General features: G+C 37.4%; 1 protein-coding gene across 6 annotated transcripts in view; it reads right to left on the bottom strand.

The window, feature by feature from the left end:
- The window catches only part of STIL (STIL centriolar assembly protein), a 63,119-nt gene that overhangs the window by 14,661 nt on the left and 20,595 nt on the right, over positions 1–27,863 (bottom strand). For 5 of the 6 annotated variants that reach the window (XM_067726055.1, XM_067726057.1, XM_067726056.1 and 2 more), the window contains 8 exons: positions 26,880–26,963; positions 25,259–25,345; positions 18,901–19,051; positions 16,281–16,390; positions 9,986–10,100; positions 7,870–8,838; positions 2,120–2,285; positions 684–912 (listed from right to left, as the gene is read on the bottom strand). In XM_067726055.1, the coding sequence (XP_067582156.1) occupies positions 684–912; positions 2,120–2,285; positions 7,870–8,838; positions 9,986–10,100; positions 16,281–16,390; positions 18,901–19,051; positions 25,259–25,345; positions 26,880–26,963 (1,911 nt within the window). Of the gene's footprint in view, positions 1–683; positions 913–2,119; positions 2,286–7,869; positions 8,839–9,985; positions 10,101–16,280; positions 16,391–17,211; positions 18,267–18,900; positions 19,052–25,258; positions 25,346–26,879; positions 26,964–27,863 lie in introns of those variants that run through there. The other variant, XM_067726058.1, reaches the window with a different exon arrangement.

The raw sequence follows: 27,863 nt of genomic DNA on the forward strand, positions 1-27,863 counted from the left end.
ATTTCAGACACAAGAGGGAATAGTTTAACAAATCACTATGTACCATCACTTTTTAAAATTACCTACTCAGTCTACCTTACTTCAACTATACCCCTAGCCATTTCATCCCCACCAGCTTATTCTGAAGTATATCTCAGGTAACAGGTTGTATCTCTCAGAAATAAAGACTTAGCTATACATATATAATTGCAATATGGTAAATCTTTAAAAATTTACAAAATTCAGGACCCCAGCTCCAACTGGGATCTAGTGTTATCAGAATCTCTACAGTGAGGCCTGAGCATACATATTTTTGAAATTTTCTTCAAATGTTCTGATTCAGCCAGACTGTTTTACACATCCAGTGAGCGACATCTGGGAATGGTTCTAGAAGGCTCAGAATTATCTGTTACAGGGAATTCCCTGATGGTCCAGTGGTTAGGACTCCTCGATTCCACTGAAGGGGGCACAGGTTCAATCCCTGGTCAGGGAACTAAGATCCCGCATGCCACGCAATGCGGCCAAAAAAGAAAATTCAAAAAAAAGAGAAAAGAATTGTCTGTTACATAGGAATCACATTAGGAAAGACACCAATGAAAATACTTTTAGAAAACAAACAGTTTCTGAGTTAGAGTACCAGAAGAATATTAGAATTTAAAAAGAAAAAAAGAGGTAAGATGAATACTGAATCAAAGAGATCTTACTTGGATATAGAAAGTTGCTGATTAAATTCTTCCACAGCAATGTTGCTCTCTTCAAAACCGGGAATATCAACAGCTTTTAATGAAGATGCACTACCAGGAGTACTTGTGACTTCATTATTAATATCGACAGAAAAATTCATGTCCTCACTGGAAATCTTGGTATCATCTTGTCTCAGCTGAGATTCAGGCTCTTGATCATCACCTGCCGCATTCCAAAACAAGCTGGCACCTAGACGTTAGATGATTTAACAGATACTGAAACAAACATTCACTTATAAAAATAATTCTCTGACAAACCTTTGTTAAGTAACACTAGCTATATTAGTTTAACACAATTACCCAGAACTGTTTTCAGATTATATTTTCTCAGAAATGCCATGAAGAGGTAAGTGAAAGGTGAAAAGAGAGAAAACTGGGGTACAAAGGGAAAGAGGACATTCTGGGCCCTACCTCTTCAAGAGGTGTGGCTCTCAAATGATGTGTTTTACCTATCAAGGTTCTAAATATGATTTGGGGTGTATATGTGTTTTGAAAACTGCTGTTCTGAAAAACAGGAGAAAATATATAAAATGCAAATCCCTAGGTTCTCTGATTTTGATTCTTAAATACAATATTTATGATGCTATATTAGAGATGTATCAGACATACATAATATCAGGCGAGTATTTAAAAATCAAATGTCGGGACTTCCCTGGTGGCGCAGTGGTTAAGAATCCACCTGCCAATGTAGGGGACACGGGTTTAAGCCTTGGTCCGGGAAGATCCCACATGCTGCGGAGCAACTAAGCCTGTGCGCCACAACTACTTATCCTGCGTGCCACAACTACTGAAGCTCGCGCGCCTAGAGCCCGTGCTCCACAACAAGAGAAACCACCGCAACGAGAAGCCTGCACACCGCAATGAAGAGTAGCCCCCACTCGCCGAAGCTAGAGAAAGCCCGCGTGCTGCAACAAAGACCCAACACAGCCAAAAATAAATTAAAAAAAAAAAAGGCCTTCTATTTTGCTTACCAAATGAAGTAGACATGGCTTTGTGAAATATGCAGTAAAGCCTCTCCATGACACAGTAATGTGTAGAGTACCAGACAACTCAGAACCCTGTGTTTCCCCACTGAGCCCTATTTTCTCTACCATCTGTTCTGCCATCTCTCAATTCCACCAAGATTCTACATTCCCTTCAAAGCCCAGAATCAATAACACTGCATAGATGAAACCTTCCCTGATCCCTCAAACCACAGATGACTTCTCTCATTAGAACTGGGGGTTCATCTTGAGAAAGCAGCAAAAACAAACAATATATTATGTTATATGGTTTCCAATCTGTTTTCAGGTATAGTTTTCAGAAAGAGTAAAATTACACAAAGACTTAAGTTATACTCTCATCACCTTGGTTTTGACATTATGTGTACCATGTACAAATTTAAAAAATGAAATTACCTGTGCTTACAGCAATGCTTACACTTTTTCTCATGTGCAAAGCAGGGGGAGATTGTGCTTCCATGGAAACCAACTCCATTTGTCTGGCAGCTTGCACTGTGTCTTCAACAGTGGTTGTCTTAGGGGAACAGGGCTGCAGAGACTGTGCTTCCAACAAACGCTGAATCTGTATCAATTAAAAACATACTTTACACTGACAGTGAAGTAATCAACCAAACTGGCATAAGAGTTTAAAAATGAATTACAAAGTGCCCCCGTTATAAATAACTGACTTTTAACTATATTTTCTCACATTTCAACTACATTATACCATAAAACTTAATCAATGTCGAAAATCATTGTCATTAGTTATTAAGAACTTAAGTGGGCTATCTATAAATTTAAAAATAAAAACATACAGGTGTTTAGATTAGCATTCATAAATTGACACTCACATAGAAAAGCCTTAATGTTAACACTTCAAACATTTTATTCCTATTTCACTTACAAACCAAAAGTAAGATAGGAGGCATACTCTAACTCCATATACCAAATTTGAACAATTTTTTACACAAGATTCCTCTTATAAAAGCTAACCAGAATTGCCCGCATTTGGTCATGCTGAAACTGGAAATATTAATAACAGTCTCTAACACTGAGTGCTTCCTGTTTACAAGACACTACAATAAGAGCTCTTATGTATGATTTTTACAATGACTCCATGAAGAATGTACTACTATTAAGCACACTTTACACAGAAAAAAACTTGAGGCACTAAAAATAAAGTTACTTGCCCAGATCACATAACTAACAAGTAGCAAAGCTGAAGTTCAAACACCAAAAGCTTCCCCTCCTCCTTTTAAAATTGAGATGTGATTCACATACAATAAAACTTATCCCTTTGAAGTATACAATTCCATGGTTTTTAGGATATTCACAAAGTCTGCATCCATCACCACCATCTAACTCTACAATATTTTCATCAACCCCCGAAAAATCTCTGTACCCATTAGCTGTCACTCTCCATGGCCCCAGAACCTAGCCTTTGGCAGCAACTAATCTACTTTCTGTCTCTGTAGATTTGCCTATTCTGGACATTTGATATAAATGAAACCAAACAATATGTGGCCTTACATCTTGCTTCTTTCACTTAGCATAACGTTTTCAAAGTTCATCTGTGCTGTAGTACCTATCAGTACTTCATTCCTTTTGATAACTGAAATATTCCATTGTATAGATAATGTCACACTGTGTTCATCTATTCATCAGTTGATAGACTTTGGATTATTTCATCCTTGGCTATTATAAATAATGTTGCTATGAACATGTGTATACAAGTTTTTGTGTGAACATATTTTTTCATTTCCCCTGGATATACACCTAGGAGTGGAAAAGCCTCCCTTTTTAAACACTGTAATTTTCTGTTTCCCTGTAAGTTATACTGTTGTGTTCAACTCATTAACTTTAGTAGATTAACTTTATTAATATAGGAAAATAAGTATTATCAATAATTGTTGAGATCAATAGAAATACGACCTGCATTAATAATACAAAGTGGCATATGTACTTATAGTGGTTTGGAGCATGGGCTTTAGTGTCATGAGGATATAAGTTTAAATCCTACTCTGCTACCGTTTGGAAAAGCTATTTAGCTACTATGAGCTTCAACATTACCTAAAACTAAGGTTGTTGTGAGGACTAAGAGATAAACAAAATAACTGTAATTTGTTGAGTGTTTACTATAGCCTCATCCTACAGTAAGCACTTTATCTAGACCGACAGGTGTGTGTGTGTGTGAATATATATACATATACATATAAATTCATTTAACCATCAAATCTACATATAATACCAATCACTGCCCTCAATTTACAGCTGAGAAAAGTGAGGTTTAGAAAGACTGCCTAGGAAGTACTCGATAAGAGATTTATTATAAAGCTATAGAGATTAAACTGAATGGTAATAGTGCTGGAATAGACAGGCAGATCAATGGGGAACACAGTACAGAAACAGATACAAACACATGATACTTTAATTATACAATAAAAAATGCATTTCTAAATCACTAACAAAAAGATATATTATTCAGTAAATATATGGAGTCAGTCATCTAAGGATTAAAAATAAAAAAATCTTTTATCTCATATACCAAAATAAAGCAACAAATATAATCCTGGGGGCGTGGTGGTAATGAAGACTAAATTTTTTATGATCTTAAAGGGAAGAGGCTCTTCTAAACATAATACAAAACCCAAAAAGAAAATGACTGATAAATCTAATTATGTCTAAGCTGGAATATTCTGTACAAATGATTAAAACACAAAACACTTAAGACAAACTGTAAGAAATACCACATACAGATGATAAAGAACCAATTTCCTTAATATACAATAAGCTCTTATAAATTGATTAGAAAAGAACTTAATAGAAAAATGGGTAAATAGCAGAGACTTTATAGAAAGAAAATACAAATGGCCAATAAACAATAAAATGATCACTCATAATAATACAACGCAAATCAAACATTTCTATTAATAAAGACTGATAACAATTTAAGAGTAGATATGTCCAGTATTAGAGACATGGGAAAAATTTTCAAGTATTAAATTGGTATAGCCTTTCTGGTGGCCTTTTTCACTCATTCAAGTTACAAAATATGTATTAAACAACTGTTTTTTTTTTTTTTTTTTTTTTTTGCAGTACGCGGGCCTCTCACTGTTGTGGCCTCTCCCATTGCGGAGCACAGGCTCTGGATATGCAGGCTCAGCGGCCATTGCTCACGGGCCTAGCCGCTCCGTGGCATGTGGGATCTTCCCGGACCGGGGCATGAACCCGTGTCCCCTGCATCGGCAGGTGGACTCTCAACCACTGCGCCACCAGGGAAGCCCTGAACAACTGTTTTAAGTGAAGTATTATTCAAGGTGCTAAAGAATACAGTGATGAAGCTCCCTGCCTAGAGCTCCCTAGAGACAAAAAACTAAAACATGTAATTAAGGCCTGACTGAATGATGAGAAAGAGCTAGCCATTAGTAGAATTAGAAGAATGTTTCAGGCAAAGGGGACTAGAAGCTTAAGCACATAAAGTGGAAAGATGTTTGTGTTTTTGAAGAACAAAAAGCATACCACTGCAGCTGAAGTGTAGTCAACATGGAAGACAGTGGCAAGAGATGAGCGAGGAGAGGGAGACAGAAGATGAACCCAAAGGATTTTGAGGGTCAAGGTAAGAAATTTTGATTTTATTTTAATTGCAGTGGAAAACCATTGTGTTTTAAGCAGGATCCCTATGATCTGACTTGGGCTTTTAAAAAGATGGCTCTCATGTTTCCAACTGCAGGAAAACATGAGGGAACAGTACTGGAAGCAGCATGTATGGAGAAGAGAAAATGATGGTTTGAATTAGGGTGGTAGCAGGAAAGATGGTAAAGAATAGTTAAGTTCAGAATACAGCTAGAAAAGTAAAAGCCTTGGTTTTTATGCATAGGATTTTGGCCTGAGCAGCAGGATGAGAAGTGATGTCATTAACTGAGATAGTAACGATAATGAAAATAATAATAATAGTTAACATTTACTGAGCACTATATGCCAGGCACTATTCTTGGCCCCTACCTAGTAACTCATTCAGCCCTTAGAACTCCATACACTTATGTATATTCCTCTTTTGTGGATGAGAAAACTTAAGTCAGACACATAAAGTAACTTGCCCAAGATTGTATAACTTACGTCACACCAAAATTGGATTAGAACCCAAGGAGTCCACTCTCTTTAACCACTACACCAAAATAAGACTTTGAATATTAGAAGAGGAGCAAGTTTGGGTACCTTTGAACATTTAAATGTGTGTTCCCTTTGACTTCAAAATTTTACTTCTAGAGATCTATGCCACAGTGGTACATGAATATATACAGAAGATACAAGTATAAGGGTGTTCACTGCTGCACTGTTTACAAAAGCAGAAACTTCAAACTGCTGAAATAATTGATAAGAGACCAATTAGACGATTTCTTGTACATAACAAGGGAATCCTATGCAGAATAAGACAGTTCTATAGAAACGTATATAGAAAATGTTATGATACTCTCAAAAAATTTAAATAGGGACTTCCCTGGCAGTCCAGTGGTTGAGAAGACTTTGCCTTCCAATGTAGGGGGTGCAGGTTTGATCCCTGGTCGGGGAGCTAAGATTCCACATGCCTCGTGGCCAAAAAACCAAAACATAAAACAGAAGCAATACTGTAAGAAATTCAATAAAGACTTTAAAAATTGTCCACATCAAAAACATCTTAAAAAAAAAAGTTTAAAAAAAAAGTTAAATAAGATGTTACCTTAAAAAAGTTTTAAAAAATATGTTAGCAAAATACTATGTGAATTTATCATAGAAGCATTTTCTACATCATCTTTTGTGTTCTCCAAGTATGACTCATAATCTACACCAGAGCCAGTAGTCTATAATTTACATTTTAAGTATATAAATCCCAAGTACTAAGATTTCTAAATAGCTTCGAAGACCTTTTTAGCCGCTATTATCTTTTTTCAAAAAACAAGATCAAGGGCTTCCCTGGTGGCGCAGTGGTTGAGAGTCCGCCTGCCGATGCAGGGGACGTGGGTTCGTGCCCCGGTCCGGGAAGATCCCACATGCCGCGGAGCGGCTGGGCCCGTGAGCCATGGCCGCTGAGCCTGCGCGTCGAGAGCCTGTGCTCCGCAACGGGAGAGGCCACAACGGTGAGAGGCCCGCATACCGCAAAAAAAAAAGACCAGAAAGAAAGAAAAATTTCTTTTCAATGTGAAATATTTAGCCACATTAAAAATTCTGCCAAATGTTTATAATCTTTTGTTACATTTTACAATTTCAGAGGATATACCTGGGTTCAAAAAAACAGCAAAGCTGAATTTTTCTTGGGTGTCTTATCTAAAGCATTTTAAAGCAGAATTTGAAAAATGTCATTATCTTGTTTTTGCAAAATGCGAACACTATGACCCCAATTTTATAAAAGACTTTTAAAAAAAAAATCACATATGTATATATGTCCATTTTACATATATTAGTATAGTTATAGGGTCATGGAAAAAACTATGAAAGTATCTACTTCAGGTTGTTTCCATTGGTACCACGGGGAAAGGAAGGAGTGGGGTGTTTGCGGTAGGTATGTGGAAGAAGGGTGTCAGTTAGCAAAGAAAGAAAAAGACACAATACAATAAAGACTAAACTGTGCAAGGATATAATTAAAAGACTAAGAACTTTGTCATAAAGGCCTGAAGAAAGGAAGCATTTCAGAATAAAATGAGTAGAACAAGCCTAGTATAGATACACAGAGGCGGCACTACATGTACTCTGTAAGGGTACACTGGCTAAAGGTTAGTTTACACACTATAGGGTTGACAAACTACAGAGTATCAGAACCTACTGTGCAGGCTTTATATTTAGTTGTATATAGAGTTTAGTAAATTATACAGACTTCTCATTAGAGGCAAAAAGTGAAAGAAAAATACAACTATGTTGTAGGTTAGGATATGCACAAGACAGAGAAGAGAGGACTTGCTTTCTAGGCCTAGTTCTACTCCTAACTAGCAATGTGTCATTGGGTAAATTATTTTTTCTCTCTAATCCTCATTTTACTTACCTGTAAAACAGGGACTAGAATTCAGTTTCCAAGGTCTCTTCTAGTTCTGACATTCTACAATTCTACTCCATAAACTATAATTACTGAAGAGTTGCCAGTTATTTTTTCAAAACCCTATTAATACCAAGAATTTAACAGAAGAAAGCTAGCAAACCTGTGCCTGAAGTAGTCGCAGCTGTCTGTCTTGCTCTGTGACGAACCTATACGCATCCGGAGATAGTCCCATCATTCCATTATCTGACCCAGTCTTGGGGGTGTGCACGCATACTGCACAAGGCCATGGGTTACATGAGTCCACGTGTGGAGGTAGTCTTGCCACAGGCGATGGTTCTACATTGCTGTGGGAAGAACAACCCCCCATGTTTCCCTGAGGTCTCAAGGCTACAGGACTACTTGAGGAACAGAATGCATTATACTGAGCTGGACATCCACTTGGATGAAATAATGAATGTTTTTGAAGGGCTTCAGACTGGAGGTCTTGAGTGGATCCTACTGTATTCATTCCTTGCCAAGAATTTATTGGACTATATTGAATACAGCCATGATGCTGAAAACAATTGCAAACATTTGTGGAATAGTAAGATGGTGGTGGGGGAGTAGGTATCTGAAATTCCATTGGTCTTCCTGAATTATGGGGTGAAAAAACAAAATTGTGTGGGTGGGACTGTGGGGCAAAGGAAGACTGCCTGGAATTAAATGTGGAGGATCTTACAGGATACTCTTCTTTGTGTACATTTCCAGCAGAAACTGTTTGAAGCTTTTCAGATGCCTCAGGAGACGGTCCATTAAAAGAAGATGGTGTAACACTGCTCCTGATATGGGGGTTGTTCCCTTTCTTACAGGTAGATGGCCGTCTTACTTTGCAGTGTCTCAAAGGAGCAGTGTCCTGGTTTAATTGATTTGGTAGCCCTCTCACGGAAGGCTCTCCAGCTTCAACTTCTGGGCTGTGTTTCTCATCATAAAGCTGCGGTTGCAATGGCTCAAAGTGTTCAGAATGGTTAATCAACAAAGGAGGATTTTCATTATTCACCATTTCCAATGGGTTAGGCACAGGGTTTGATTCTATGAAGTTGCCATCCAATACAAGTGAAAGTTCAGGAACTGATGGCTGGATCTTAGAAACCTGTAAGTGGGAAAGAAATTAAAGAGGAAAAAGTACCTTTTAGGATAATGATATATGCTTCATTTTCCTTTGATTAGTATTTTCCAAATTACATCCAGTTATTTATTAAAAAGTGTTTATTCTTTATTTAGACAGTTAACAAATATTTTCTGGGCATCTATGTGCTAGTACTAGAAATGCAACTGTGAACAAAATAAATAAGGTCCTTGCCCTCACAAACTTATTTAACAATGAAACTCCTTTCACTGGAACACTGATTAATGTTGCTTAGATCACAGAACACAATATGGGAAACTATGTTATAACAGACTTCTTTTTACCCTCTCTGAAAAAAAAATTATCAGACCTGATGCTTCAACACATCTAGTAAAGAATAATGTTTCTGCATCTTAAATAAGGGTCTTCCAATAAGTATTCAGAATATTCTACTAAGTGAAATTATTCACTGCTATTCTTTTTACTGATATCAACTAAAAGAGTTGGAAGAGAGCCAAAAAGAATAAACAAAATACTAGCTGTGGCGAATTTGGTTATAATTTAATATTAATTTTAAAAAGCCTTTCTCATTCCTTTTTCTTCTAATAAGTAATTAAGACACAACAATTCTAAAATAACCCACTAGTTGGCCTCAATAAAAAAATTATGGCAGGTTATTAGCAATCTCCAAAAGGAAATAGAATGTTTTCTCAGAATATGGTAATAAGAAACGATGTTGAGCTCTGGTTAATGTACAAAATGTTGTGTCTATATGGGTTAAAAGCACCAGATTCTGAAACTAAACCTCCTAAATCACTAGGTTTACCAAATCCCAAACTTCCTGAATTCCAGCTTTACTACTTAATAGTTATATAATCCTAGGCAGGTAACTTAACCAATCTGTTCCTCAGTTTTCTCTGGGAATAATAATTATATATACTTATTACAATATGTGTACATATTCATATATATTATTACATATAATAATTATATGTACCTGTGAGGAATATATATATATCTCTTTATATATAATCAAAGCCATATACATATAGATAGCTATAGATACCTTAGAATGAACTTAAGGAAGTTTTAGGTAATATTATTGAGTGCTTTAACATGAAGAGACTTTTAGGTTTCTAATCACAAAGGTGAGTTCTAAGATCAGTGATACCTTCTGACTCACTGGATGAGGACTAGGAATTGGTCTTGGAGAAACATCTTCATCTTCAACACCAGAGTCATGATCACTTATTGGCATTTTCCCTGGAGGTAACTTTTGAGAAGACCTAAAGAACAGAGGGGAGAAAATATAAATCTTCAGTAATTTAGTTTTCATTTGTTCTTTCTTTCTGAAGCTCAATAAAGTCCTTTAATAAGCCACAATAGTATCTGGATCATTTAATTTAGTATCTGACAACCAAAAATTATTTTATTTTTTCAGGCCAGTGCCAGATGATCAGGAAAGCTGAGCCAGTCAGACTCATGCTTAATAATCTACCCTCTTCTCCTGATCATGGCAAGTTTAACCCAGTTATTCTTTTTTTTTAATTTATTTTTAATTGAAGTATAGTTGAATTACAATGTTGTTAATTACTGCTGTACATCAAAGTGACTCAGTTATCTATCTATCTATCTATCTATCTATCTATCTATCTATCTATCTATCTGTATACACACACACACACACACACACACGCACGTGCGGGCACACATACATTCTTTTCCATATTCTTTTCCATTATAGTTTATCACAGGATACTGAATGTATTTCCCTGTGCTATACACAGTAGGATCTTGTTGTTTATCCATTCTATATATACCAGTTTGCACTGATAATCCCAAACTCCTAACCCAAACTTCTCCCGCCCCCCTCCCCCTTGGCAACAAGAAGTCTGTTCTCTACGTCCCTGATTTTGTTTCTGTTTCACAGATAGGTTCATTTGTGTCATATTTTAGATTCCACATATAAGTGGCATCATACGGTATTTGTCTTTCTCTTTCTGACTTACTTCACTTAGTATGATTATCTCTAGTTGCATCCATAACCCAGATAATCTTAATGTCATAATAAAGCAATAGTTACTGAGCATTTTCTGATTAATCACTTAGGGGAGTATAGAAATTAATAAGATACAGAGCTTGCCATCAAAAATTTATTATCTGATAAGAGAAATGTATACTCACTGTATTAAACATACTGCATTAAACACTGTGTTAGAAAGAAAAATCAAGTAAGGAATTACATTTTCTATGTACTTATATCTGTGATGGTAAAAAACTCTGAGACATTAATTGAAATACCTCCTTCCATTTAGTCAGTTGAAGTTATTGTGTCACAGGTGCCATGTCCCAGTAGAACATAGAAAAATTTTAAGTGCTGGTACTGAGTTTCAAAAGCTGAAATTAGAGTTTAAGACTAAAATTTGAAAGACTATACACATCCAGTTTTTTTCCATCCTAAACTAAATAAAATCTCAGTAGATGAGGTAAGGAAGACAAAAGAAAAGCCAGAAGGAAGCTAAGAGAGCTTAGACATCAATGGAACTCCTAAGAAAGGGTCCTGTCTCCTTAGCAGGAGAACAACAGAAACCCCCAAGTAGATATGGAAGATTTGACAGCAGAATAGACCTTAGTCCCAAACCCTGATAGTCTGTAGAGGCAAACACAGAGTTCTTTCTGTGCCAAGGTGCTGCAATGAAACAATCTCACAAAGCTCTCCTCCCACACCCAAGAGGGACATGGAGAATACAGAATGATATTCCATATGCCTCAGTGCAGCATGGGCATGACCCAGAGAGCCAGTGACCTGAATAGGGTAAGGAGGTCGCAGCAGGATCCTGCACAAACCAACTGCCAAAAACCAGATGCAAATGAAAACACCTCAGGGACTTCCCTGGTGGCGCAGTGGTAAGACTCCACACTCCCAATGCAGGGGGCCTGGGTTCGATCCCTGGTCAGGGAACTAGATCCCACATATATGCCTCAACTAAGGAGCCAGCAAGCGGCAACTATAGAGCCCGCAAGCCAGAACTAAGGAGTCTGCCTGCTGCAACTAAGACCTGGTGCAACCAAAGAAAGAAAGAAAGAAAGAAAAAGAAAGAAAGAAAGAAAGAAAGAAAAAACCTCAGCAGATGGCTGAGTGGTGTGGATGGATGATAATCATGTCACCCCACATCACCAGTAGTGGCAGAGCATTAGTCCCCTCTAAATTACATATAATCTCAGAAGAAACAGAATAAACAGACCTTGAATTAACTGAAATTTGGCTTCTATAACTGAGCAAAATGAATAGGGGCTCAAAATAGAAATTAATTTCAATTACTTTTTTTTTTGGCTGTGGCACCGCGCGGCTTGTGGGATCTTAGTTCTCCAACCAGGGATCAAACCCAGGCCCCAGCAGTGAAAGCACGCTGTCCTAACCACTGGACCACCAGGGAATTCCCTCAATTACTTTTAAAAAGAAAAAAAGTAGGGGACTTCTCTGGTGGTCGACTGGTTAAGACTCTGCACTTCCAATGCTGGGGAATCGGGCTCGATCCCTGGTTGGGGAACTAAGATCCCACATGCTGCACCAAAAAAGAGAAAAGAATAAAAACAAAAAAAGTTACATTTTTGGTACACCTGAGTTTGTGGCAAGGAATTAATATTTGCTACATACTTACTTATGATAAACATATACAAATATACACATAGATACACACATATAAAATTTCCCAACGCTGAGCAATAAAATCCATTTCTGAGGGACTTCCTTGGCCATCCAGTGGTTAAGACTGTGCTTTCACTATAAGGGGTGCAGGTTCAATCCCTGGTCAGGGAACTAAGATCCCACATGCTGCGTGGCACAGCCAAAAAAACACAAAAAACAAAAAATATTCATTTCTGAGCTTTTTTAGCACCCAAGACAAAAAGAAAAAACTTAATGTTGTATAATTTTAATACCAGTTATCTAGGTAAGATAAACATTTTATTAAAATTAAAATCTAAAAATAAGTGATCCTTGGGGCTTCTCTGGTGGCGCAGTGGTTGAGAGTCCGCCTGCCGATGCAGGGGACACGGGTTCGTGCCCCGGTCCGGGAAGATCCCACATGCCGTGGAGCGGCTGGGTCCGGGAGCCATGGCCGCTGAACCTGCGTGTCCGGAGGCTGTGCTCCGCAAAGGGAGTGGTCACAACAGTGAGAGGCCCGTGTACCGCAAAAAAAAAAAAAAAAAAAAAAAAGAGTAAAAATAACTGATCCTTATCAAAGCTTTGGTCAGAGTTGAAAATAGACACGGCCGGACTTCCCTGGTGGTGCAGTGGTTAAGAATCCACCTGCCAATGCAGGGGACACAGGTTCGAGCCCTGGTCCCAGAAGATCCCACATGCCGCGGAGCAACTAAGCCTGTGCACCACAACTACTAAGCCTGCGCTCTAGAGCCCAAGAGCCACAACTACTGGGTCCATGTGCTACAACTACTGAAGCCTGTGGACCTAGAGCCTGTGCTTGGCCACAACAGAAGCCACCGCAATGAAGAGCAACCCCCGCTCGCTGCAACTAGAGAAAGCCCATGCGCAGCAACGAAGACTCAATGCAGCCAAACATAAATAAGTAAATTAATAAATTAATTAATAAATAAAAAAAGAAAATAGACACGGTTTTTCAACAATGTTAAAGAAATTCCAAGTGCCCCCTTAATTTGGCTTTTTCTTCCATAAACATTCAATAAAATCGTGAATAAAACCTTAAACCTTAAGACAATGAAGGTGGTCCTGCAAGTCTGTAAGAATATAGTTTTCTGCTGATCTAACCCGCTTCAAGAATAACTTAAGGGCTTCCCTGGTGGCGCAGTGGTTGAGAATCTGCCTGCTAATGCAGGGGACACGGGTTCGAGCCCTGGTCTGGGAGGATTCCACATGCCGCAGAGCAACTAGGCCCGTGAGCCACAACTACTGAGTCTGGAGCCTGTGCTCCGCAACAAGAGAGGCTGCGATAGTGAGAGGCCCACGCACCGCGATGAAGAGTGGCCCCCACTTGCCGCAACTAGAGAAAGCCCTCGCAGAGAAACGAAGACCCAACACAGCAAAAAATAAATAAATAAATAAACTCCTCAACATCTTCTTAAAAAAAAAAAAAAAAAGAACAACTTAAAATGCCCAAAGATAGCGTATACCTCAGACATCTTTCTAATCCCCAGAACCTGTGAATATGTTAGTGTAAAAGGAAAAAGGGAGTTTGCAGATATGATTAAGTATCTTGAGATGTGGAGGCTCAATGTAATCACAATGGTCCTTATAAGATGGAGGCAAGATGGTCAGGCAGAGATGGAGATATGAGGAGGATAGAAGAAGTCAGAGAGAGATTTGAAGATGCTATGCTGCTAGCTTTGAAGATGGAGTAAGACAAGGAATGCAGGTGGCCTCTAGAAGCTGGAAAAGGGAATATGGATTCACCACTAAAGCTTCCAAAAGGAATGCAGCCCTACCATCACTTTGATTTTAGCCCCAAAGATCCATTTTGGACTCCTGACCCCCAGAACTAGAAGATAATAACTTTGTATTGTTTGAAGTCACTTAAGTTTGTGGTACTTTGTTAGAACAGCAATAGGAAACCAATATGGATATAGTCATAATTCCCATTTTACAGATGGGATAGTGATGTTTACAACCAAGACTTGAACACATATATGTCTTATACCATAACCTGAACTCACAACTATTATGTTATGTAGCCTCTATAAATAGTTGGCATAGCTGGCACTTATTTTAAAACTGTATCATAGTTAACTTCCACCTACAGAATCAAGTGTTAAGGACAGATGAATGAATGCTATTTAAAAAAGGTCAAGGGGCTTCCCTGCTGGCGCAGTGGTTGAGAGTCCGCCTGCCAATGCGGGGGACACGGGTTCATGCCCTGGTCCGGGAGGATCCCACATGCCGCGGAGCGGCTGGGCCCGTGAGCCATGGCCACTGAGCCTGCACGTCCGGAGCCTGTGCTCCGCAACGGGAGAGGCCACAACAGTGAGAGGCCTGTGTATCGCAAAAAAAAAAAAAGGTCAAGCTAGGGACTTCCCTGGTGGTCCAGTGGTTAAGACTCAGTGCTCCCAATGCAGGGGGCACGGGTCTGATCGCTGTTCGGGGAATTAAGATCTTGCGTGCCAGGCGGCACGGCCAAAAAAAAAAAAAAGGTGAAGCTATTTTCGCAATAATTGCAATAATCTATAATGAACCTTATACCTGCTTGTTTCTCATACAAGATACTAAACAGATAGTATTAAAGAGGCCCAAAGATAGGTTAAGGTTATAATCAAAAAGTTGAGAAAAGGACAAATCAGTTGTAAGTGCAAGTTAAAAATAACAAGTTTCTGAGCTACAGAATCAAAGAATAAACCAGCATTCCAAAGTAACTTTTAAATGAGGTTATTAAATACTTGGCAAATATTAACTTAAATTAATGAACCTCTCAAATAATACAGAGAATTCAACACTCCATTACTGAACTATAAATTCCATGAGGAAAGGGATCGTGTCTGCATCTGTTTTTAATACCACTATATCCCCAGCTCTTAGCACATTATCAGGCACATAGTAAAATAAATGAGAAAGCTAGAATAGGGATATGAAGGGTTAATTTTATGTGTCAACTTGGCTAGGCCACAGTAGCCAGATTTTTGGTCATACATTATTCTAGATGTTTCTGTGAAGGTGTTTTTAAGATGAGATTAACATTTAAATCGGTAGACTCTGAGTAAAGCATATAATCCTCCATAATGTGGGTGGGTCTCATCCAATCAGCTGAATGCCTTAATAGAACAAAGACTGACCTCCCCAAGAGGAGGGAATTCTGCCAGCTGACCACCTTTGGACTCTAACTGCAACTTTTCTCAGGCTGCCAGCCTACACTGCAGATTTTGGCCCCGACAAGCCTCCCCAACTGCACAAATCAATTCCTTAACACAAATCTCTCTATGTATATATATCCTGTCACTTCTGTTTCTCTGGAGAACCCTAATACAAAGGAAATATCTACTTTACCATAAAAGGTATATATGGACCCAAAAATTCACAACCATTATTTAATATTCTCCAAGTGCATTTGCTTTAAAAGTTTTCTTTTTTAGGTAGAGGAGTTATTTTTTATAGTAGTTTATCTGATAGGCCTAGGTTTAATACTACAAGGAAGGGAAGAAGAGAAGGCAAACTAAACAAAAACAGGATGCTTCTTCTTAAACAAGATAATGTCTCGACAAATACTTTTGTTCCCCTATGTAATAAATCAATTCAAATGAGAACCATATTAGAGTTGTCACTTCATTAAAATGATCATCCAACTTCTGAGTATGAAGGAATGCATTTAAAGCAAGGATACCTATGGTAAAAGATTTACAAATAGTTTCCTCAGAAATATTTAGGGAGTTAATTTAATTACTCACCAAAAAACTAATAAAATTAATTTAAAAAGTACACATGACAATAAAATATCTTTTACCTCTTAATTGAAAGATTCTTGGAAACTTTGTTAAAAAACTCTCTTTCTGCATTCTGGCCTTCAGCACTCAGTTCAAAATAGACTGGGTTTTTGTCAGAAGGTTCAACATTCTGAAATAAAATACGTCATACTTTGAGATGTGACTTACATAAACACCAGAGAATTCTATTTAGATGACAAGTAGCTCTGAAACACTGGGGGGAAGGCGACTTCTGATTTCTGAAACTATAATCTTTTAAAAAAAATAATTCTTTCAACTGAGATATAATTGACATATGACATAATACTTTCAGGTGAACAACATAATGATTCAATATTTGAATATACTGTGAAACACACACTACAATAAATCTAGTTAACCATCCATCACCATGCAGAATGATAAATATTTTCTTATAAGAACTTTCAAGGACTTCCCTGGTGGCACAGTAGTTGGGAATCCATCTGCCAATGCAGGGGACACGGGTTCGACCCGTGGTCCCGGGGATATCCCACATGCCACAGAGCAACTGGGCTCATGCGCCACAGCTACTGAGCCTGTGCTCTGAAGCCCACGAGCCACAGCTTCTTGGCCCCTGTGCCACAACTGCTGGAGCCCGTGCACTGGGAGCCTGAGCTCTGCAACGGCAGAGGCCACCACAATGAGAGGCCTGCACACCGCAACGAGGGGTGGCCCCTGCTCGCCACAACTAGAGAGCCTACGCACAGCAACGAATACCCAACGCATCCAAAAAGTAAATAAAATAAATAAATTTAAAAAAAAAAGAACTTTCAAAATACAATATAGCATTATTAACTATACTCACCATGCTGTATATTATATCCCCATTACTTATTTACTTTATAACTGGAAGTTTGTACCTTTTGACCACCTTTGGCCATTTTGGCCACCCTCAAACCCCCCCCCCCCAACCTCTTGCAAACCACCAATCTGTTCTCTGTGTCTGTGAGTTCAATGAAATGTTTTTTTGTTGTTGTTTAAATACTGCACATGTAAGTGACATATGGTATTTGCCTTTCTCTGTTTTATTTATTTCACTTAGCACAATGCCCTGGAGGTCCATCTATGTTGTCACAAATGACAGGATTTCCTTCCTTTTTTTTACAGCTGAATATTTTCTCATTATATTAATATAATATGACATAATATAATATAATATAAGATAAATTACATTTTCTTTATCCATTCACCCATCCATGGACACTTAGGTTGCTTTAATATCTTGGCTATTGTAAATAATGCTGCAATTAACATGGTGGTACACATATCTTTTTGAATTAGTGTTCTTGTTTCCTTTGGATAAATACCCAGAAGTGGAATTGCTGAATCATATGGTTCTATTTTTATGCAACCTTTTAAAAAAACTATCCGTCTCCCTACTACATAAATGAAAGTAAAAACCTAATTATCTTTACTATGTAACTTACTCAATAACCAGGGATTCAGTTAAAATAGTAACTTTAAACTGAGAATACAATCTGAAGAATAAAATGAGTGATATATATGTGAGATATGTCTCTAAAATGGAAATAGACCTCATTTAAAATGATTATGTTTATAATTAAAATACAAAAACTTGATTCATGAATCAATACAACCTATAAATGAAATTAAAGGCACAAAATAAGATCTGAGTGGTAACACATGGTTATTTAGGGCTAGTAAAATTTTTTTTAAATTTTATTTATTTTTGGCTGCGTTGGGTCTTCGTTGCTGTGCGTGGTCTTTCGCTAGTTGCAGCGAGCGGGGGCTACTCTTTGTTGCAGTGCACGGGCTTCTCATTGCGGTGGCTTCTCTTGTTGTGGAGCATGGGCTCTAGGCACGTGGGCTTCAGTAGCCGCGTCATGTGGGCTCAGTAGTTGTGGCTCACGGTGTCTAGAGCACAGGCTCAGTAGTTGTGGCACACGGGCTTAGTTGCTCCACAGCATGTGCGATCTTCTGGGACCAGGGCTTGAACCCATGTCCCCTGCATTGGCAAGTAGATTCTTAACCAATGAGCCAACAGGGAAGCCCGGGATAGTCAATATTTTTGTAAAAAAAAAAAGCAGAATTATTGTTCATTTTTGGCCTTAGAATATTTTTACATAATGACACTTATGGTTTCAAAGATCTACTTTTTCTGCGACCATCACCTAAATGTATTGGGTTGGCCAAAAAGTTCTTTCAGGTTTTTCCATAAGATCTTACAGAAAAACCCAAACGAATATTTTTGCCAGTCATATTAATCTATTCTGATTCCTAGGGTTATATATTATAGACACTGACTTTTAAGTATGAGAAACCATTTGTTATACCCATACATTTAAAAATTAACAATCAGGACAAAGAAAACACTAAGATCACAAATTAACTCTCAGTATCATAAAATGATACAACATATACATTAAATTCTTGATATAGTCTTCAAAGGTTTTAGGAAAACATGGGAAAGTTACTCTGTAGATAACGTTTGATCCTGCATTAGAATTTGGTTCTGGAGATATGGCCTAAAATTTACAAAACAAAATTAACCATAAATGAATAAAGTTAATATTTAGTAAGACTGATTATAAATAAAGCCTAATAATTTGAGTACAACCCTGAATAGTCATAAGTGTGCTAGGAAATCAAATCACTTACTTTGAAAAGATGTAATGTTTCCTTACTAGTTAGTAGCTGGAATCGAAGGTCAGGTAACCTGCCATCACAAGGGAGGCATTCATAAAACTCAGGATCCTTATGTGTCACAGAATAAAGAACTATAATGAAATTTCCAGATTCTGAAAAAACCCTGGATAAAAAAATGCCATTTAATTAAAATTTACTGAGAATAACAAGAATACACTCAAAGAATTCTATGTGAGTCCCTCAATCTAGTTAATAGACTAACTAAACAGTCCAATTTTTGGAAGAAAACTGAGGGGCAAATTTATGCTTACTTTTCCCTGACCAGGGATCGAACCCATGCTCCCTTTAATGGAAGCGTGGAGCCTAACCACTGGACCACCAGGGAATTCCCTATGCTTACTTTTTAATGTTACTAATTTTTAATTTTTAAAATACATTTATTACAGAATACATATTCCTTGTAAATAAACAAAAACAGGAATGTATAAAATAGAAAATGAAAACATCCCATTCCACTCTCCAGTTTACAGTATTTACTTCCAGAATTTTCCCCTAGGCATACGCAAACATTTTATACAATTTAACAAAAACAAGATACTATACACACTATTTGCATTTGTTCCTTTTTTTTTGAGGGAAAAGAGAAATAACATTTAATTAAAAGCACACAACATGATTACTAGTGTATTTCTAAACCACATATTCAATAGGTCTGTGATATAGTTTTTTTTTAAATTATTTTTTATTGGAGTATAGTTGCTTTACAATGTTGTGTTAGTTTCTGCTGTACAGCAGAGTGAATCAGTTATACGTATACATATATCCCTTTTTTAGATTTCCTACCCATTTAGGTCACCACAAAGCACTGAGTAGAATTCCCTGTGCTCTACAGTAGGTTCTCATTAGTTATCTATTTTATACATAGTAGTGTATACATGTTGATTCCAATCTCCCAATTCATCCCATCCTCTCCTTCCCCCCTCGGTATCTTTAAGTTTGTTCTCTACAACTGTGTCTCTATTTCTGCTTTGCAAAAAAGTTCATCTGTACCATTTTTCTAGATTCCACATATAAGCGATATTATACAATATTTGTTTTTCTCTTTCTGACTTACTTCACTCTGTATGACAGTTTCCAGGTCCATCCACGTCTCTGCAAATGGCGCTATTTCGTTCCTTTTTATGGCTGAGTAATAGTCCATTGTATATATGTACCACATCTTCTTTATCCATTCATCTGTCGATGGATATTTAGGTTGCTTCCACGTCCTGGCTATTGTAAATACTGCTGCAATGAACACTGGGGTGTATGTATCTTTTTGAATTATGACTTTCTTCAGGTATATGCCCAGGAATGGGATTGCTGGGTCATATGGTAGTTCTATTTTTAGTTTTTTAAGGAACCTCCATACTGTTCTCCATAGTGGCTCTACCAATTTACATTCCCACCAATAGTGTAGGAGGGTTCCCTTTTCTCCACACCGTCTCCAGCATTTATTGTTGTAGATTTTTTGATGATGGCCATTCTGACTGGTGTGAGGTGATACCTCATGGTAGTTGTGATTTGCATTTCTCTAATAATTAGTGATGTTGAGCATCTTTTCATGTGCCTCTTGGCCATCTGTATGTCTTCTTTGGAGAGATGTCTATTTAGGTCTTCTGCCCATTTTCTGATTGTTTGGGGTTTTTTTGTTATTGAGCTGCATGAGCTGTTTGTATATTTTGGAGATTAATCCCTTGTCAGTTGCTTCATTTGCAAATATTTTCTCCCATTCTGAGGGTTGTCTTTTCGTATTGTTTATGGTTTCCTTTGCTGTGCAAAAGCTTTAAAGTTTCATTAGGTCCCATTTATTTTTGTTTTTATTTTTATCACTCTAGCAGGTAGGTCAAAAAAGATCTTGCTGTGATTTATGTCAAGGAGTGTTCTGCTTATGTTTTTTCCTCTAACAGTTTAATAGTGTCTGTCCTTACACTTAGGTCTTTAATCCATTTTGAGTTTGTTTTTGTATATGGTGTTAGGAAGTGTTCTAATTTCATTCCTTTACATGTAGCTGTCCAGTTTTCCCAGCACAACTTACTGAAAAGACTGTCTTTTCTCCATTATATATTCTTGCCTTCTTTGCCACAGATTAGGTGACCACAGGTGCATGGGTTTATCTCTGGGCTTTCTATCCTGTTCCACTGATCTATATTTCTGTTTTTGTGCCAGTACCATTCTGTCTTGATTACTGTAGCTTTGATGTATAGTCTGAAGTCAGGGAGCCTGATTTCTCCAGCTGTTTTTCTTTCTCAAGATTGCCTTGGCTATTTGGGGTCTTTTGTTTCCATACCAATTGTACAATTTTTTGTTCTAATTCTGTGAAAAATGCCATTGGTAATTTGATAAGGATTGTACTGAATCTGTAGATTGCTGTGGGTAGTATAGCCATCTTCACAATATTGATTCTTCCAGTCCAAGAACATGGTATACATCTCTCCATCTGTTTCAACTTTGATTTCTTTCATCAGCATCTTACAGTTTTCTGAGTACAGGTTTTTTACCTCTTTAGGTAGGTTTATTCCTAGGTATTTTATTCTTTTTGTTGCAATGGTAAATGGGATTGTTTCCTTAATTGCATTTTCTATTTATTATTTGACAATCTTAGATTTCTTTCCATGTCACTGTTCTATATTATACCTTAGACCTCCCTATTCTTTTTTAGTGACTATCCAGTATTACAATTTATAGATGTGCTATTATTGATTCACCCAGACTTCTAAAAGTGGATATTTAAATTATTCACAATAGTTCACTACTACAAACACTGATAAAATGAACATTCATTTTATTATTCACTACATGACTCAACAAATATCTGTAAAGTAATCAAGAGTCCTTAAAATACACACCAAAACCCACTATTTAAAAATGCTTTTAGGGCTTCCCTGGTGGCACAGTGGTTGAGAGTCCGCCTGCCGATGCAGGGGACACGGGTTCGTGCCCCGGTCTGGAAAGATCCCACATGCCGCGGAGCGGCTAGGCCCGTGAGCCATGGCCGCTGAGTCTGCACGTCTGGAGCCTGTGCTCCGCAACGGGAGAGGCCACAACAGTGAGAGGCCCGTGAACCCCCCCCCAAAAAAAAAAACCTTTTAGTAGTTGTCTCTACTTTGTAAAATGTTGAATGAAAGATAATTTGGGGATATATTACACTATTAACAAAACAAAGCAGTGAGGGTTTAGGAGGCAGAATGCCTATTCTGCTCAATTCCTCTCTCTAGGGTCAGACAAGACCACTGATCAGAATGCTGTAAAGTACTAACCTAAGCTATGCCAAGCAGTGCTGATACCTCCCTGGTTAAAGGCCGGCAGTAATTAAAGAGTCCAGGTATCAAAGAAATTCCCTAACGCTTCATTTTGACAGAGAGAGCTTCAAAACTAACTTCACCAAGCATTTACTATCAATAAATAATTAAAGCAAGACCCGTCACTGATAATAAAACTTAATATTACTAATACGTTAAAATGAATATTTAATTTCTCTTTTATTGCAAATAAAACTAACTATATTATATAATTAAAATAAAATGTAAAAAGTAGAACTGTAGCTTCTGGAGAAAAAACAAGAGATTTTCATTTCAATAAAAATCCTTTCTAAGCAAAATAGAAAAAAAAAGATGGATAAATCGGACTTTAAAAAAAGTCTGGCGGCTTCCCTGGTGGCGCAGCAGTTGAGAGTCTGCCTGCTAATGCAGGGGACACGGGTTCGAGCCCTGGTCTGGGAAGGTCCCACATGCCGCGGAGCGACTGGGCCCGTGAGCCACAACTACTGAGCCTGCACGTCTGGAGCCTGTGCTCCGCAATGGGAGAGGCCGCAATAGTGAGAGGCCCGCGCACCACGATGAAGAGTGGCTGCCGCTTGCCACAACTAGAGAAAGCACTCGCACAGAAATGAAGACCCAACACAGCAAAAATAAATAAATTAATTAATACACATGTATTCACACAAACACAATGGGATATTGGCTTAGAATGTATTGAACATATAATTAAAAGAAAAAAAAAGTCTGGGAAAAAATATTAACCAAAGTGAAATGAAATGACAATCTGGGGGAAATAAATTTTTGCCACATATCTATACCAATACAAATACATATATGTATGTACACACGCACATTTTTATAACATATTTATATACACATATATAAAATCTTTGCAGCATATAACATATATTTTAAGAAATATATACTTTACATATTATATAAATGTATATATACAGAGAGTGAAAAAGAAAAAGAGAGCTCTCACAAAGCAATGTGAAAAAGATACACAACCCAACAGAATAATGGCAAGAGACATGATTAGGAGGTTCCCAGAAGATGAGATTATAAAACGTCAGATTTGCAAAGATCAAAAGTCTAATAATGGGGGCATCCCTGGTGGCGCAGGGGTTAAGGATCCGCCTGCCAGTGCAGGGGGCAAGGGTTCGATTCCTGGTCCAGGGAGATCCCACATGCCATGGAGCAACTAAGCCTGTGCGCCACAATTACTAAGCCTGCACTCTACAGCCTGCGAGCCACAACTACTGAGCTCACACGCCACAACTACTGAAGCCTGCGCACCTAGAGCCCGTGCTCTGCAATAAGAGAAGCCACTGCAATGAGAAGCCTGCGCACCACAATGAAGAGTAGCCCCGGCTCCCCGCAACTAGAGGAAGCCCACGCCCCAATAAAGACCCAACGCAGCCAAAAATTTAAAAAAAAAAAAAAAAAAAAAAAGTCTAATAATGGCCTTCCAGTTACTTCTCTGAGGTCTTGTTGTTTTTCCCTTCCCTCACTCCTCTCCAGCCACGCTACATCCTTGCTGTTCCTTGAAGATGCAAGGTGATCTTTCACCCACAGCTTTGTACCCATCACCCTGTGATACTGCCCCAGACAGCCACATGGCTTACTCCCCCATCTCAAGTCTTTGTCTGCCTGACTGCCCTATTTAAAACTGCAACCCTACCTGCCACTACCAGAGACACAACATCCACCTCCCCTGCTTATTTCTCCACAGCACTCATCACCTTGTAAAATACTATTTATTTTACTTATTTTTTCTGTTTACTGCCTATCTCTGCAGGGTCTTTATTTTGTTTACTGTTTATTGCCAATATCATGAATAGTGCTTGGTACATAGTAGGTGCTCAACAAATACTTGTTCCACAGTGTTAGTGAGGGGATGGAGAAAACAGGCACTCTCAAACACTGTTGGAAAGATTATAAACTGATAGTCTTTGAAGCACAAATTGGCAATATCTACAAAATTTAAAGTGATATACTATTTGACCCAGAAAAACCACTTTTAGGAATTTATTCCACAAATATACTAGTATATACACACAAAGATGTATACACAAAGTTGTCCGCAAGCAAAAGGAGTAGTTTTTAAAATATAGTATATATTATTTACTATTCAGTTGTAAAATATGTGTATTAAATCTGTATGTGCCAAGATTTAGTAATGATTTCCAAGGTATAATGATATAAAGAAAAAAGCAACAGAGAAAAGGTAGAACGGTTTGACCCCATTTGTGATTTAACTTTTACAGACCAGGGAAGGGTGTTATTTGTCTATGCATTGGTATTTCAAGAAGGAAGCACAAGATACTCCTTTAACAGTGATTGTCTCTGGGGATAGGATCTGGGGAAATGCGGTGGAAGAGACATTTTTATTATGTATCTTTATATATATCTGATTTAGTGCCATGTACTTATACTGCCTTTTCATTAAAGTTTTTTTTAAAAAGTGTATTATAGCCACCAAAGCAGACAGAAACAGACTCTGGAATTTTCATTTAATAGATGAAGAAAGTAAGAGGCAAATAATGGCAACATGTACAAAATAACAAAATTAAATGAGGAGTTGAGGTTAGAAATAAAGTTTCCCTATTAGTTCCAATGCTTGTGCTTTAGTTCCAAGAACATTAAACTTCATCCCAAGTGTTTCTTAAGGTACTATCAGCAGCACAGGGTAACAATAAAACACTTGAAACAAATTCAAACTCATTTTCAGTCACTTCCATGAAAATTAATCTTTTTTATAAAATAGGATGCTAGAGTAGATGATCCCTAGGGGTTTTTTTCCACTCATAAAAAGTATGTCTTTTGTGTTACAGTACTGTCATTAGGCAAGTGAATTCCTTCACATTTCCAAGTATAGCACAATGTCACCTTTTTTGTCTGGTTTTATTCCCATTTAATATAATGTTTGACTTCCTTAGTGTGCCTGTTCTTCTGGTTTCTAAGTATTATAAAAGGTTAAGGCATTGCATGAACTTTAAATAACACCAGTAAAACATGAATGGAGGTGAAGATCAAAATAAAACCCTACAGAAAAAAATATCACTTACCTTTCTTGAATAGAAGAACTGAACATATATCGCAAGCAGCAAGCCCACACCTGAGGACTATAGATATGTATAATTCCAGACAGCCAGCTAAAACAAAAAATAGAAATTAAAAACTATAGTCATTTTACAAATTAGTACTTAACATCCTTTAGATTATGCTCTTCTCAAGGTAATGTGGCAGAAATTCTTGGCATTCATCAGGAACAGATAAAAGGGCTCATAAATAAGAAATCTATGAACATTAAACCATGCTGATAATTAAGAGGGAGACTATAGATATACATATAACCATAGACAGATTCAGAGACAGAGCACTACTTTCTGTCCTCTTCCACTGAAATGATGGTAAAACTGTGGGAAAGAAAATGGTTAACAATAGAGGTGAAAGCAGAAATCAATTAGAATCAATTAGCCTGCACTAGAAAGAATAGGCTGAATTAGGGGAGAAAGAAGTTAGCAGCCTAAAACCATAGAGTTATTGAGAGGATTTAAGTCTATAATTATACAGGTAGGCTGAAAAACGGAAAACGCTTTTAAAAAAAATTTTTTTTTATTATTTTCTTAAGTATTTATTTATTTATTTTGGCTGCACTGGCTCTTAGTTGCAGCATGCAAACTCTTAGTTGTGGCATGCATGCAGAATCTAGCTTCCCGACCAGGGATTGAACCCCGTCCCCTGCATTGGGAGCACGGGGTCTTACTCACTGGACCGCCAGGGAAGTCTCAGAAAACTCTTAATAGATATTCACTTAGCAGCAATAACACATAGCCACTACCAGGACCAGAGCAAAAAGACTGTAAGGAGATTTTGTGGTCCACAGAACATTTCTGTACTCTCATTTTTTGTCTGCATATACCATTCCCACATATGGGTTCCCTTCCCAGTCAATCCTCTCTTCTATTATCTATACACTTAAAGGTCCAGCTCAAGTTTGCCTTCTCTAAGAAAATGTCCCCTATCATCTCTCTTGCAAACAGTAATAGTGCTCACTGTCTAAATTGTTTATTTCATAGTAAATCATACACTTTCTTATTATTTATCTTTCTATGTGGGAATATTTGAATATTTTATCGCCTCACCTTTAATTATTAATTCCTTGAGGAGCTTTAAATCCCAACACAGTATGACACATAATACTATTTATAGGGTAAGCACTCATTAAATACTGAATTAGTATAAATTTCTGACTGAATAATCTATCTAAATGTCATTAACCACCAACTCGAAAAGAGATCTCCATAAACACTAAAGAGAATTTCTGCAAAATTGCCTGGCAGTGAATTTTAAACAGTGTTATCCTGAGTCCTGAGTTCTTCAAGATGCCTTATGGACAGGGGTAGTGAATAAGGTTAAAGAAACAGGGCTCTAAGGCTTCAACTTCAACCAGAAGAATTCAGTTTTGTTTTATATACTGGAATTCTTCCTAAGATTGGACAAAAATCTTATTTTAACTGATTCAGCTGTTAAAATAAGAAAGCTTAAGCATCATTAGCATTTATGGTTTTATAAGGTGATCCAAATATTAATACATATTCATAGTACAAATGATTCACATGCTTATAATATACATTTGAATACATACATGGCTGAAAAGGTTTTCATAAGTAATGCAATACTTACATTCCCACTAATGGGAGAGAATAAATCTTGGGATCAGTTTCCAGCAAAAGTAACAATTTGCGTGTCTCATCCATGGTAAGATATCTAAACAGAAGACATTCATGTAAAAACAATTGGAAATATGCACTTTTACCTAAAAGAGATAATCTGAGTGCTGAAGAAGTATATTTTAGGCAGAGGAGAGGATTCAAATGAATAATTTCTTTTACATACACATGCACACAAAGAAAACAGTTCAAAGTGTAGAAAAATATTCTACTAATTATGAGGATGACATGGAAGAGATTTAATATCTTAAAATTTCTATGTATTAAAATGGTCACTGAAGATTACATACCTTTTGAAAAAGTTTGCTCTAAAAAGTATCAACTTTTTAAAATCAAAAGTATTAAAATCAAGGCTAACAAGTGCAGAACCAAATAGGTTTCCCTGGGAGAAATGAATTTCCTGTTGCTGGAAGTATTCAAGCATGCAGGTGACTTGACAAGATTGCAACAGATGTGACTTCTCACTGAAGGAGGCTGAATTAGGTGAGGGATATTCAATCTTCCATGTACTATATTCCTCCAACCGCTATCAAAGAATTTTGCAACCATCATGATAGAACCCCAAAGCTCACTTTTCCCTAAAAGGACATTATACTACATTTATACTTTGTTAATATAATATACTTATTACTGACAATAAGTTTTAAGAATTTGATAAGTACAGTACAACTGTCAAGAGTTTACTGTTATGGCTTTAAAACACAAAAGTAAAAACAATGCCATCTGTGATATAAAGTCTTAATAGTATCACTGAGGATACATTTTATTGCTATAATAACCCTAAAACACAAAGATGATGAATTTATCAAGCCATGTGACAATATGATTAAGCCTGAGTTGGCACGAGATTTATGTATCAACAATGACCCTTACACCTGCTTTGAGAGCTCTTCTGCCTTGACAACCTGATAAACCAGCTTAGGCTTTCCATGATTTT

Source organism: Pseudorca crassidens, chromosome 2, assembly GCF_039906515.1.
Source record: "Pseudorca crassidens isolate mPseCra1 chromosome 2, mPseCra1.hap1, whole genome shotgun sequence".
NCBI classification, from domain to species: Eukaryota; Metazoa; Chordata; class Mammalia; order Artiodactyla; family Delphinidae; genus Pseudorca; species Pseudorca crassidens.